At 50.7% G+C, this 13,172-nt stretch overlaps 1 protein-coding gene across 4 annotated transcripts in view; it reads left to right on the top strand.

Annotated features, from left to right (window-relative positions):
• The window catches only part of DLG3 (discs large MAGUK scaffold protein 3), a 62,825-nt gene extending 52,907 nt beyond the window's left edge, over window positions 1-9,918 (top strand). For all 4 annotated transcript variants that reach the window (XM_057717959.1, XM_057717960.1, XM_057717961.1 and 1 more), the window contains 7 exons: window positions 2,195-2,236; window positions 3,505-3,555; window positions 4,603-4,704; window positions 5,519-5,691; window positions 6,079-6,188; window positions 6,523-6,614; window positions 7,653-9,918. In XM_057717959.1, the coding sequence (XP_057573942.1) occupies window positions 2,195-2,236; window positions 3,505-3,555; window positions 4,603-4,704; window positions 5,519-5,691; window positions 6,079-6,188; window positions 6,523-6,614; window positions 7,653-7,759 (677 nt within the window). In that variant the 3' untranslated portion in view covers window positions 7,760-9,918. The remainder of the gene's footprint in view (window positions 1-2,194; window positions 2,237-3,504; window positions 3,556-4,602; window positions 4,705-5,518; window positions 5,692-6,078; window positions 6,189-6,522; window positions 6,615-7,652) is intronic.
• The last annotated feature ends 3,254 nt before the right edge of the window (window positions 9,919-13,172 follow it).

Genomic DNA, 13,172 nt, shown 5'->3' with positions numbered 1-13,172 from the left:
CATAGATGTTTGATTTTTCATTCACCCTCAGAGGGAAATGGTGATTTCAGGGGCAAAGCAGAGATGGCTCTGTAACTACAAATTTAGTCAAAGCAGGTGCTCCAAGCCTTGGTAAGTCACCTGTCTGTCCTGTTGGCCTGTAGGCTATATATAGACCACCTCAAAAAGGTCATCCACTCCAAAGCCTTTTGGCAGCAAATTGGGCAGCATGAAATCCAGGTGTCATATGTGACCTGGGATGTTCTTTCTGTAGCAAAGTTCTTAACCTCACTGTAGTTATAGGTCTTCATAGTATTTCATACTTCTGTCACTGATGCTCACCTGGCTCTGTATTCTTCCTTCCCCTTGTCTTTTTTCTCTGTTTTCTTTCTTCTCCCCAATCCTTTCCCTCCCTCCCTCTCTCTTTGTCCTGCTGTCTGTGAAATTAGGACTTCCCTGGGTTAAGTGACGATTATTATGGAGCAAAGAACCTGAGTAAGTCAAACTTACATACCGTTAACTGTATTTCTGGCATGAGTGGACATGCTGGGGTTGGGGGTATAGGGGACATGGGCGAGGGCAAGGGGTGGAGGGGAGGGCAGTGAGAGAGTTTGTGAGAACTGATACCACAGCGGGAGGAAGTAGAAGTGGCTCTGAATGTCACACTTTTGTTCTGGATCCCTGGTACCCTAATAAAGGCCTATCGTTCCTGTCTGTTTTTTCCTTTTGTACCTTGAAATGGTGTGGAGCTGTCTTGGCATCCCACCTTACAAGTGAGGGGGGCAAGCAGTGCTTCTCCAGGGGTGACCGCTCAGCTCACCTCTAACCTATTGTTGAGGTGAGGTGTGCCCGCCCGTTGTACTCCTCTCCCAGTGACACAGCACTAAAGAATCGGACTTAAGAATTAGCTGTTTCAGTCTCTCTAAACAGGGGGTAAGAGTACTGTGAAGCCCTTTACCCAGCATACATCTGTGATGTCCCAGAAGGTTTGGGGGCCTCAGCAGATGGCTGTGGCCTGGCTCTCCACAGAGCATCTCTAAGGGGCTGAGCGGATGGGGGCCTCGACAGCATTTTATGGACTATATATATTTGGTACTTTAGCTTAAGAAAATTCTGACGAACCTCTCCCCTTTGGAAAATAATCCTAGAGTTGAAAAAGGAAGGGACCTAGATGACAGGGCCTTAGCCTCCTGTTGTGCACACGGGCGCGCGCACGTATGTGCACACGGCCATGCTGGGCGGGCTCTGTTAGTGTACACCCTCCTTCCATAAATAACACAGGCGTTAGAGTAAAGGAGCTTCCTCGGGGGGTTGCTCAGGAACTAGCATGGGTGGTGACTCAGCCAGTCCTTCCTGGGGGCCACAGCATATCACGGTCTGGAACAGTGTCATCTTGGCTGAAATGAGCAGCGTCTCACTCCATAGTTTGTATCCATGTTTCATCTTCATTCTCCTGTCGTCTTGGGAGCGGTGGGCTTTCTTTAGGCCAAACTGTGCTTTGTGCCTCCTGTGAGTGTGGCTGCTCTGCCCACTCAAATGTGGGCAGGTCCCAACAATCTGAGACAGGAGGATCGTCTTGTCTTCCAAGTGTTCTTATTCATTCGTTGTCTCCGTGTTTTGATGTGTCTGTCTTCCCATGGATGGAGGAGCATCCTCTTTCACCACTGGGGCCAAGCCCTCCTTCCAGGTAGCTGTGGCAGGAGGGCTGTTGGTTCCACCAGATGGCCAATGCATCATTCCCTGGTGATTGCTCAACTGACCCAGTGCTTAGCATCTTAATCGTGCACAATTCTATACTTTGGGGGTTCTATCTGGGGAGGAAATTCAAGAGCATCCTGGTTGCTGGGCTTCTCTTTGCTACTGTCACTGCCTTTCCTGTTGTTAGCATTGGGAGGTGCATTTTGGGATAGGATTTCGAAACCATCCAAGTCAGTTCTTTTGATTCAGATGAAGAGGATGCTGCCAAAGAATGGAAGCTGGCAGTCTATAGGGAGGACCTTGGCAGACCCAGAGGGCCCTGGGGACAAGTGCGAGGTGGCCAGGAGCTCAGAATTGGAGCTGCGCCTCCCAGCTGGTAGCCTGATGTGGCAGGCCTCCTGTGGCCTGACTTGGTTGGCAGCTCAGTGTCTCACTCTTGGAGCATTTGAGTTTTGTGCCGCGTGTGACCTCTCAGTGGTGTGTTCTGAATCGGAGTCTCTTTCTTGTTGGCTTGCAGAGGGAGTGACATCCAACACCAGTGACAGCGAAAGCAGTTCCAGTAAGTGTGTGTCATTCTCCCCCATGTCATGTAGCTCTACCACGTGTCCCAGCCATCCTCATTCCAGCGTTGCACAGCTGCCATTTCTGTTCAGAGGCTAGTGCTTCTTTTAGCCATGTACACTTGGAGATCCTGGAAATGCTGTGGCCTTTTTTTCCTTATGGGATGGGGTTTAGGCTGTGGGTTAAAGGAGAGTATAAGCCCTTCAGTTCTGGCCAGGACCTCAGTTAAAATCTTCCCTGGGCCCTGGGAAGGGTGAGCTGCCAGTGAGCAAATCCCTGCCATGGGCATTATGGGCTGTAGGTGCTGCCAGTTTTACTGATTTGCTCAGAGACCAAAAGAATGGCTCCTGGGGGATATTGTCCTAAATTGCCTTTCCAGGTCACTAGTACCTCCTGGGTTGAGGCTTGGTGTCCTTGCCTTTTCGCTGGGCTAAATGACCAGATAACTGCCCGGTTTTCCTTCAGAGATCCTGTGACCAGGCCAGAGAAGCCACAATTCAAACCTCATGAACTTTGGGACTATACTGGCCTCTCAGAGTTGTGGCTGGAGGCCCTGAGGACGCATCCCGGGGCTGGATGCACATATCGCTGCCTTCCCCGGCACTGCCTTTGGGGCCTCCTAGCGCCCAGTGCCAAGTTCCTTGGTGACTGTTTTAGGAAGAGCTGTTGGTAGGATAGACAGAGCTCTACCACGAGGGGAGAGCAGGGCTCGGCACTGCTCTTAAAGGGCACTGGGGACCTTAGCCCAGCTTTGTGCCACTTTTCTGGATGCTTCTTCCAATGAAGGGGAGATAGGTAGACTCTTAAAAGGGCAAAGATTAGCTGCAGCTTTGGGGACCTACATGAGTGCCCTGAATCCCTTGCCCGCGATTAGTGGACACGGGCAGTGTGTCTGACCAGTTGAAGCTTTCCTGTGATTCTTATCAGAGCAAGACGGCAACTGAGCACAGTTGACTAGCACCTATAAGAAGAGTTCTGAGAAATTGAGGTGGTTTTCGGTGGAGGCTTCATGGCTTCTGGGTCACATCCCTTTGCTCAGCTATATTTTGCTGAACAAGAGGACTCCTGACTCCTGTCCCAGGGGTGGTGAAGGGCTTCCTGTGCTTTCTTGCCAATGGGAAGTAGACAGGCCCAGGGCAGGTATTAGCAAGTACCAGTTGACAAGACTGTTTTCTGGCAGAAGTGGGGGTGAAGTGAATGTTGTAGGGAGGTGAGGACACAGGGCGGTAGATTATAAAGTGCTAACGTCTCCCTTTTTTCTTGCAGAAGGACAAGAGGATGCTATTTTGTCATATGAGCCAGTGACACGGCAAGAAAGTAAGCCCCCTTCTGAGAGTCTTGCCTTTGAGCGAGTCTGGTGCTCGTGGGGCCCAACCCAGTGGTTGGCCATGGCGGTGGAGGAGTGAACGTGGGAGAGTAGGAGGGCCGCCAGCCCCTGGGTGCCTCCTTCTTGTCTACTTCTTCCCGGCATTAGAGAGAAGGGGGAGGGCCACCCACAGTGCATCCCTCACCATACCTTTGCTTGCTGCTGGGATGCTTTCCGAAGGATAGAACAGGTTGACAAGGGTGGCAAAGATCGATTTCAGTGGGTGTGGCTACTGCTAAAAGAGAGGCTCTGGTCCCTCCCTTCAGTGGCTACTCTGAAAAAACCTTGTCCGTGTTGGTGCCCGTGCAGAGATTTCTCCTGAATCTGTCGGAAGGGGAGATGCTTCTGATTTCAGAGTTGCCTTGGACTTAGATATTCTTTTTTTTTTTTTTTTTTCTTTTCAACTCTGACTTTTTTTTTTAATTTTTATTTATTTATTATTTTTTGGGGGGTACACCAAGTTCAATCATCTGTTTTTATACACATATCCCTGTATTCCCTCCCTCCTTCCCTTGACTAGCCCCCCACCCTCCCTCTAGTCCCCCCCACCCTCCCCGCCCCAGTCCTCTAAGGCGTCTTCCATCCTCGAGTTGAACTCCCTTTGTTATACAACAACTTCCCACTGGCTATCTATTTTACAGTTGGTAGTATATATGTGTCTGTGCTACTCTCTCGCTTCGTCTCAGCTTCCCCTTCACCCCCCGCCCCCTCCCAAACCTCAAGCTCTCCAGTCCATTCTCTGCATCTGCGTCCTTATTCTTGTCACTGAGTTCATCAGTACCATTTTTAGATTCTGTATATGTGAGTTAGCATACAGGACTTAGATATTCTTAAGTTAAAGGCTCTTTGATGTCTCTGTAGTTAAAAAGCAGAATGGCTGAAGATGCGCTGTCCCATCTGAGTTGTGGCTCCAGAGCCTCAGTGCTCTAGGCAGATGGGGAGGGAGGACAGGCCGTCTGGTGGGCGCCTCACTGACTGTCTCCGTGCTTGCTTTCCAGTTCACTATGCAAGGCCTGTCATCATCCTGGGCCCAATGAAGGATAGAGTCAACGATGATCTGATTTCGGAGTTCCCACATAAATTTGGATCCTGTGTACCGCGTAAGAGCCCAGGGCGTCTTTGGGAGGGAGGTGTTGGTGCTCTGGGAATTGTTGCTCTGATGTTTTATGGAAAGGGCCTGCGGCTGGATTCTAGGGTTCTCCATGAACAGGGTGCATGTAACACCCTGGAAGAGGGACTTCCCTGGTGGTCCAGTGGCTAAGACTCCATGCTACCAATGCTGGGAGCCTGGGTTTGATCCCTGGTCAGAGAACTAGAACCCGCATGCCTGCCATAACTAAAGATCCCACATGCCACAACGAAAATCCTGCATGCCGCAACTGAGACCTGTCGCAGCCAAATAAATAAATATTAAAAATATATATATAAACACCCTGGAAGAGATTAAGCAGCAATGCATTGCCCCGAAGCTGATGCAGTGGGGAGGGTTGAGACATCAGGCCAGCCTGCTTGCTCCCTTGGAGAGGAGCTTGAGTGGTGATGGTCAGGAACGATTGGACGCTTGGGGGTGCCCAGCCCATGAGGTGTGGGTGCGGCCTGCTGGGTGGCTTGTTAGGCTTGCTGGCTTCTGTACCACATTTGGCACCCTCTCTCTGCCAGACCTTGGCCCAGGAAACCCCACCTTTCTGGTCCAATTGAAGCTAAAGCAGATAGCTCCCTGTGTGTAGACCTGGCAGTTAGAAGAGATGTAGGCAAGACAGACTTCTTCCCAGACTCTTTACCCCACTCATCTGAAAAGCACTGGAGTGGCCCTGGGGCCCAGCTGGGGGGTGGGGGGGTGGGGAACAAGTCAGCTCTCGGCAGCTTGGGGCAGGTCTTTGTCCCTGCACCACAGAGCATTTCCTCTCCCTGCAGATACTACCCGGCCTCGGCGTGATAATGAAGTGGACGGGCAAGACTACCACTTTGTGGTGTCCCGAGAACAGATGGAAAAGGATATTCAGGACAACAAGTTCATTGAGGCGGGTCAATTCAACGATAATCTCTATGGGACCAGCATCCAGTCAGTGAGGGCAGTTGCAGAGAGGGTAAGGAGAGAGGTGGTGGCCCTATGAAATCACCCTCAAAGGGAGCACAGAAATGCTCCTGCCAGAGTGCCGTGTGGGTCCTCATCCTTCCAGCACATGGCCTGCCGCGGCGGTGCTGACCACAGCCACGCCTGCGCTCCGTGTTCCCAGCGCCTGGTTGGAGGCGTCTGTCTCTTCTGTGCAAACCCACCCCAGAGCGCCACCCACCTGCATCTGCACGTGTGGCCTTTTCTGGGTTGTAGGAGCAAAATGTGGAGCCTCGGTACCTCAGCGGTAGAATCTTCCAGGCCTCTCTGGATGATCCATGTTTCTGGCAGGTGGATGTTTGGGTCAGCACAGTGGGTAGATAGGGACTGGGTGGACTGATGCCAGTCCTTGCTTTTTCAGGGCAAGCACTGCATCTTAGATGTTTCTGGCAATGCTATCAAGAGGCTGCAGCAGTCACAACTTTACCCCATTGCCATTTTCATCAAGCCCAAGTCCATTGAAGCGCTTATGTAAGTATTTGCTGAGACTCTTGGCTAAGAGAGGGCCCTAGAAAGGAAATGAAAAATCAAGCGGTCTGTTGGGCAGGGGTAAGACCCAACGGGTGCTCAGTGGAATGTCTGCGCCCCACTCTGTGCAGTGGGGGCTCCTTTGGATTCGAGTGCCCGTGCGTGTATTCCTGGTTGAGCTTTCAAACCTGGAAGGTTTGAGGAAGGTGTTGAACCTTGGGCCACTGGTGCCCTCAGAGGGCAGCTGAGCAGCTTTTCAGGGAGCCTAGAACAATCCTTCTTGTTAATCAAAACATAGAACCTAGTTAGGTACTATTTTCTTCCGTGTCTTTGGCAGGGAAATGAACCGACGGCAGACATATGAACAAGCAAATAAGATCTATGACAAAGCCATGAAACTGGAGCAGGAGTTTGGAGAATACTTCACAGGTCAGTCTCCCCGCTGCGCAGCTAGGGTAACATGGGAGCAGCCGGACACCTGTTCTGTGAGTGTTTCCAAGAGGCCTAGACACCTTGCACAGAGTTTCTGGGTGCTTTTGAGCTCAAGCGTTTCCAAAGTACTCAAGCGCCCTCCAGCGAGAGGAGTTTAGCCAGTTTATGGTAACAGCCACCATCACCAAGTGCTGCCTTTGATGGTTTTTGTTCATTTTGTCTTCGCGTCCTTCCTAGATTGTAGGCTCCCTGTTTTAGTTTGTTTCCCTCCCTCCCAGGCTCCCCCATCCAGCCCTTGGCCTCGCCTGTTTTACGCGCTCAATGCACGTTTGTTGATGATGGTGATGTTTCCCTGGTGTGGTGCTCAGGCTCTCCGGCACTGTGTGCACACGTGTGTGTGCGTGTTATATGTTCACCTACTTTAGATGGTCAGTTCCTAAAAGGTTGAGAAGGTTTTTGTGTAATGTGTTGCTTACCTTTTGAAGTGTGGTGACATATGTGAACAGGTTGGTGCTGAGTAAACTCTAGCTGGTGGTGCTGCAAGGTTACCTGGGGACAGGATTCATAACTGTCCTCACATACCTTGGGTATTGGAGCTCCCTCTGCTGTTAGCATCCGTGTCCTTGTTTGCCGGGTTGACCTCTGACATAGAGCAGATGTGATGGCCCCAGGAGCACTGCTTCTTGCCAGAAATTGTGGCCTTCAGCTCTTGCACTGGATAACCAGGATTTTCCAAATCTTCTGGTTGAGGCTGCATTAGAATTACCAGCTGCCACCTTCATGGCAGCCAAGAGCAGCACAAGCTGCAAGGTCTGGCATCTAGTGGGTGCTCAGTAAACATTTTTTGAACAACACATTTTACTACTCATTGCCACCCAGTCTCACTGTCTCAGCAAGTTGACATCGTGCCCCGGGCTCCCGGACGGCTGCCTAGTGAATGAGTGGGGCTGAGCTGTGGGACGATTGGGATGGGCCAGGCTGTCAGGGTTTGGGTGGTGCTGTGGACCACAATAATAATTCTGTTTTCCTCTTCAGCCATTGTACAGGGTGACTCACTGGAAGAGATTTATAACAAAATCAAACAAATCATTGAGGACCAGTCTGGGCACTACATTTGGGTCCCATCCCCTGAAAAACTCTGAAGAATCCCCTCCAACCATTCTATTGTGAACAGAAGAAATCAAGTCCCTCTTCCCTCCTCCCTCTTCATTCCTGTCCCCATGGGGAGAACAAATGACTACTGTTCTTATCCCCTTTTTTAGATATGTCCAAAAAATTGAGTTTTCTAGTCCTGTTCTGTTTTTTTAAATTTTTGTTTTGTTTTGGTTTATTTTTTGGGATGATGCCATCTCACTCATCATGTGACTGTGCCCATTCCTGCATGGACCTTTCCCAAGCACTAGCACAGGTGCAAATCCATCAGAGTCATCGTTTTCATAAAACCAAGCAGAAGCGAAGAGAAGAGAGGAGGACTGAAGGAAAGACAGACTGGACAGCTGCGTGGCTTATGAAGCGAGCCCCGCACACCATGCGAGGAGAGGCTCCCGGGCTCTGCTACGATCTGTATGCTGCCTCGTGGCTCAGGACGGCGCGGTCATGGCGACAGAAAGTATCTTATTTATATATAGATATATATATGTAATTTATATAAAATATATAGAAATTATTATATATATATATTATACACTCTCATATAATATATATATATATTCACATGCATTTGGACTAGAAAATCTATGGAGACTTCATCAACGGTACTGTGTTATTAGAGAAATGCTTTAATTTTCATATTCCAATCAGATGGCATCTTATATCCCAACTGGTTGGGGAGGGAGTGAAAGTGGTAGTAAGTGCTGTACCGAGGGCACTCGCATTGGTCATTCTCTTGAGAGCTGGGCTTTTCTCTAGGAGGGGTCAGCCGGAGGCCAGTGAGAAGGGGCTTTTGCCTGGGGGCCAGAGGCTTGGAGCCATGACCCTAGAGCCGATGCTGCCCGTGGGGCACAGTCAGGCCCGCGTGTGGGAAGCGAGAGAATGGCTAACGGTGCTCCCACCATATTAAATTGCTGATTGTTTTATGCCACCTGATGTGTCTGCATGAGAGGTTTCCTTTTTGTTCATTTTTAAGCTGCTGTTAAACCAAAACCATGTTGTGCTACTGTGTCAGCCTTTTCATTCTTCCAGATTTTACTTTTACTATTTAAGTGAATGCGTAGAATCCAGTTTGAGCGGGTTCTAAAGGGTCATGATGTTCTGGGGGAGCCAGGCCTCGGGGTAGCCTGGGTGACCTGGGCTTGGCCATCTCACTAGCGGAAGGGGGAGTGGGGGCAGGTGACAACCAGCGGGAGCTGGGGCTCCTGTCGTAACGTGTCCCTTCACTCACCTGCCAGGGACATGCTGGGCTCAGCTGAGGCCCCATTATGGGGCCCACTAGCAGGGATGGGGCGCCACTTGCTTTCTAGCTCTGCGCTGGGACAGTGGGAAGGCCCTGAGCTCGGCTAGCCGTGTAATGAAAAGTTTGATTTGGGTTTTTTCGCAGCTCCTTCATGTGCCCTACCTACCCCAGCCCTTCTCCAACAGCTGGTAGCTTACTGTTTCTTTAAGAAGAAAATAGACTTTAATGCTGTCAGTTTGAGCTGTAGAGCTGAGATGCACTTACTGTTGAGATGTGAAACCTTGTTGCTTTTTCCCAGAGTCAGAGGGCAGTGATTGTGGTCAAGGGGGTTTTTGTCAGACCACAAATGCAGGTGGCAGGTGTGGCTCAGGCCCCCCCCACCCCCACCCCACGGTGCTCCTTTGAAGCCACCATGCCTCCCTCAGCTCCATGCTGGAGGCACGACACAGGGGACCAGAGCATGGACATGCTTGGCCCCAGGGTTGAGACTGTTGTTTCCTAGCCCACTGTGTTACAACTGGTGCAGACGACACACGTTGGAGATGCTTTGAGCACTGCCAGCCAAATTTAGGAAATCTGTTAACAGGTCTACCAGCATGAGGAGGCTAACTGTAAAGTGTGGGGCCCAGAATGTGGGTAAAGAAAGGGCAGCAGCTTTACCTGGGCAGTGCACTGGATTGAAGGCAAGAGGGGTAAAGTGGAGGCCAGTTATGACTCTGGTGAGGAGGGGGTGAGCTGGAAGTGTTGTTGATGTCTGTGATATTAAGCGCTGTAGTCTGAATGATGCTCAACCCTCTACCCCTCCCAGGGAAGAAAAGCAGAGATTCAAAGCAAGCATGACACTAGCTGGTTTACCAGTGTTCCTTCCAAGGAGACATATATTTTTTAATAAATGATAGTTGCAATGAACTGTGGCTCAGAGACCTTCTTGAAGTAGTTGAGGGGAGGGTGGGGGGCACGGCAGTGGGAAAAATGTCCCAGACCTTTGGGGGCCAAAAGGCTCTCTCCTTAGTAACCATCAGTTGACCAAGTCAAGTGTTCCTCTAGGTGGCTCTAGACTCCTGTGGTCATAACAGGTCCTTTGTGAAAGCCATGTGCTCGGTCTTCTACCCCCGCGCCCCAAAACTGCCTAAGGTAGTGCTGGCCAGGTGTCTGTGGAGGGCGTCCACGTCCTTTGGGGCAAAATGGCAAAGGTGCACAAGACAGGAGGTGCCTACTGCAGCACAGAGAATTTGTTAGAGAAAGCGGGAGCCAAGGGAGCAGCAGAGAACCGAATCATAAATATGGTAAGAAAAAGCTGGCCTCCCGGCTACTAGAAAGCATCAGAGCACAGGGGGAATGAGAGTGAGGTGGGCTCAGTTTGCAGAGCAGGGTGGCAGTCATCCCGGCAGCCGTCTGACGAGAGCAGGAGTGCTGAAAGCAGGCTTCTGTGACATGGCTGATGTCCCTGCAGCTCGTGTGGGGAAGCCTGAGGACGTCCTGCTGTGGTTCAGGTCAAGACCCATGACTCAGTGTGTGGGGCTGAACCACAGCGAGGACAACAGTCCGTAGCTGTCTGCAGTGCTTGGCAATTTGCAGGGTGTTTCTTTTCACACAGTCTCTCATTTGCTAGAAGGCAGCCTGACAGAAAAGGAGTCCCTGAAGTGCTCCGTGGGGTTTTAAGGAAGTCCAGGTCCTAAGTGCAAAGGGCACAAAGAGCTGGCCTCTAATCCCGCTGCGCTGAGACTCCGGCTCCACAGCTGTTGTCCCTCCTAGAGGCGGTGCAGCTGAAGAACATGCAGCCCCGGTGGGAAGATGCTGAGCAACTTGGAAAGAGCAGAGGTGGACACCCTCACCCTGAACTCTCCCGCTGCTCCACAGGGAGGCAACGCTGCGCTCTCTCCTCGGCTCTGTTGCTGACAGCACAGCCAGTCACGCCCCAGTCTCTTTGTCTCTAACAGACCTTAAATTAAAACATTCCTAGGATGGTACTCATGACTGCATAAAATATTTGTTCAGATACGAATGATCAACTTTATCTTAAGGTGAAAGTGGTTCTAGAAATTAGCTAATGAAAGCAAAATCTTTACCCAAAACAAGTGTGGCACTTATGCTCAAGGATGAAGCTAATATGGATACAGAGGAAAGTAGGGGTTGAGCTGCAGGACTGGGAAGAGACTAGAAGGGGAATATCCTGAGCGGGTCAAGGTCACGCTAAAAAGGATGGGACTGAAAAGGGACACTGGGCTCCTTGAGCAGAAAGATCAGCGCTAAAGGACAACAGAGCCCTCTCCACAGGGACAACACTTGCCTGGTGTCAACCCCTGGAGGCCCACGGTGTCAGAGTGGCTGGCTGATGAGCGAGCCTTAGCTTTCTCAAGGCAGCCCCACAAGCAAGCACCTGTAGAAGATGCTCACCTTAGTGCGCCCATGTTTTGTCTTTCATCCCTGTTCCCACCTAGGATTTCATGGCCTCGATGCCACTAATCCTCTGACCCATTCAGTCAGTTCTATAGCACCTCTACGACATTCTATTATTACTGCAAGTAACTTTCTGAAGCTCAAATTCCAATTTCCTCAAAAGCCTCTTTTCCTCAACACTTCCCAGAAACAGCAGAACTGTCCTCCCACCCCCACACACCTTGGTTCCTGCCAAACCAACAGGGTCTTGGTAGTAAGAGCTTTCGCCGAGGATAGTTTGTTTCAGCTGTGAAGCCCCAACTAGATTTTATCTGCAGCACGGAGCCCGTTGTTGCACAGTGATACCCACTGGTGGTTTCCACATTAGACCTAATGGGCTCCCTCTGCGTCCTGTCCCTCCCCAGCACTCGCACTCTCACCAGAAGCATCTAGCGCATGTCAGGGGACTGGAAAGTGGGTGGTTTGGGAAGAAGGATTCAGACCTGCTTGCTGGCAGTGAAGAAGGCGTGCAAGAGGATGTTCTCCTGACTGGCCTTCCTCTCACCGCAGCCATCTTCCCTGTAGCTGACAGAATCTGCCTACTAAAGCACCCTCCCTTCCTGTGGGGCCCTGTCGCCTACAGGGAAGAGTCCAAGATCCTCAGCGAGACCCTTCCACCGTCAGGCCTGCCCTTTCTCTCCTGCCTCATCTTTTGCTGTGGCCCCGTCTACTCCAGCTGTGAGTTCTCTGAACGCAGCACAACCCTGTGTCTTCGCTGACTTTTTTTTTTTTTTTCTGCCTATAAATGCCCTCGCTGCCACCCCATCTTGCTCACCTGGAAAACTCCTCAACATTTTATGACTTGATTCAAGACTTCCCCTCGTTTTATGCTGCCTTTCCTGAAGCACCTCTTCTTCCTCCACCACCATGGGTCACATTGACCATTCCTTCCTTTGTGCTGTGAGACCCTGTAAGACCTTTCGCCGTCATCGTAACAGCTAACATTTATTTCACACTTACTGTGTGACAGGCACTGTGCTCAGTGCTTTGTGGATTTTAATTCATTTATTGCCAGAAACATCCCTATGAGGTTGGTGCTCTTATCCTCATTTTCCTGAGGCAGAGCTATGAGTCAAGCGCAGGCCGACCGCAGTGTCTGTGCTCTCAAGTGCTGTGCTGTTTCTCCCTCTGCCACGCGTTTTCAGGCCCTTCTCTCTTGACATCTGGCTTCCGCTCCTTGACTCCTCTCTGAGAGCAGAGACTGTCCTATTTGCCTTCCCATTTCCAGCATTTGGCACAGTATCTGTCGCATAGCAGGTGCTCAGTAAAAGAGATGTCCTAGTCTTTGACTCAAGCTTGGAGGGAAGAGATTTGACACGGCCCAAACCTGTGCTGAATGTGAATTTTGTTTGCTGTTTTATGGAGAGCTTCCATCCTGGAGGCCCTGGTACTTCCTCTGGGATCTTGCTGCATCAATTATGACTCCTTTTCATCTCCAACCGCTTCCTCTCCTTTAGCTCCTTCCCCTTTTCACTCTGCTGCCTTCTCGCCAGGAACTGAACAGTCTCCCAGCTCTGCTCCCACTTACTGACCACGTGTTTGTTAAGCACAAGTTTATTGAGTGCCCAGAAGCTCTCGGTCAGCCAGGATCTCCCAAGCATGACTTCCAAAGACTCCTCTCTCAGCCTTAGCGTCATAGAAAGATGAATATGCCACATCCCCTGCTCCTTGCGGTGGCTCCGTTACTCCCTGGAGCCCTTTGGCTTCAAGGAAGACTCCTTCAC

Source organism: Hippopotamus amphibius, chromosome X, assembly GCF_030028045.1.
Source record: "Hippopotamus amphibius kiboko isolate mHipAmp2 chromosome X, mHipAmp2.hap2, whole genome shotgun sequence".
Lineage (NCBI taxonomy): Eukaryota > Metazoa > Chordata > Mammalia > Artiodactyla > Hippopotamidae > Hippopotamus > Hippopotamus amphibius.
Note: the sequence above shows the minus strand (reverse complement) of the source record. Positions and strands in the feature narration are given on the sequence as shown.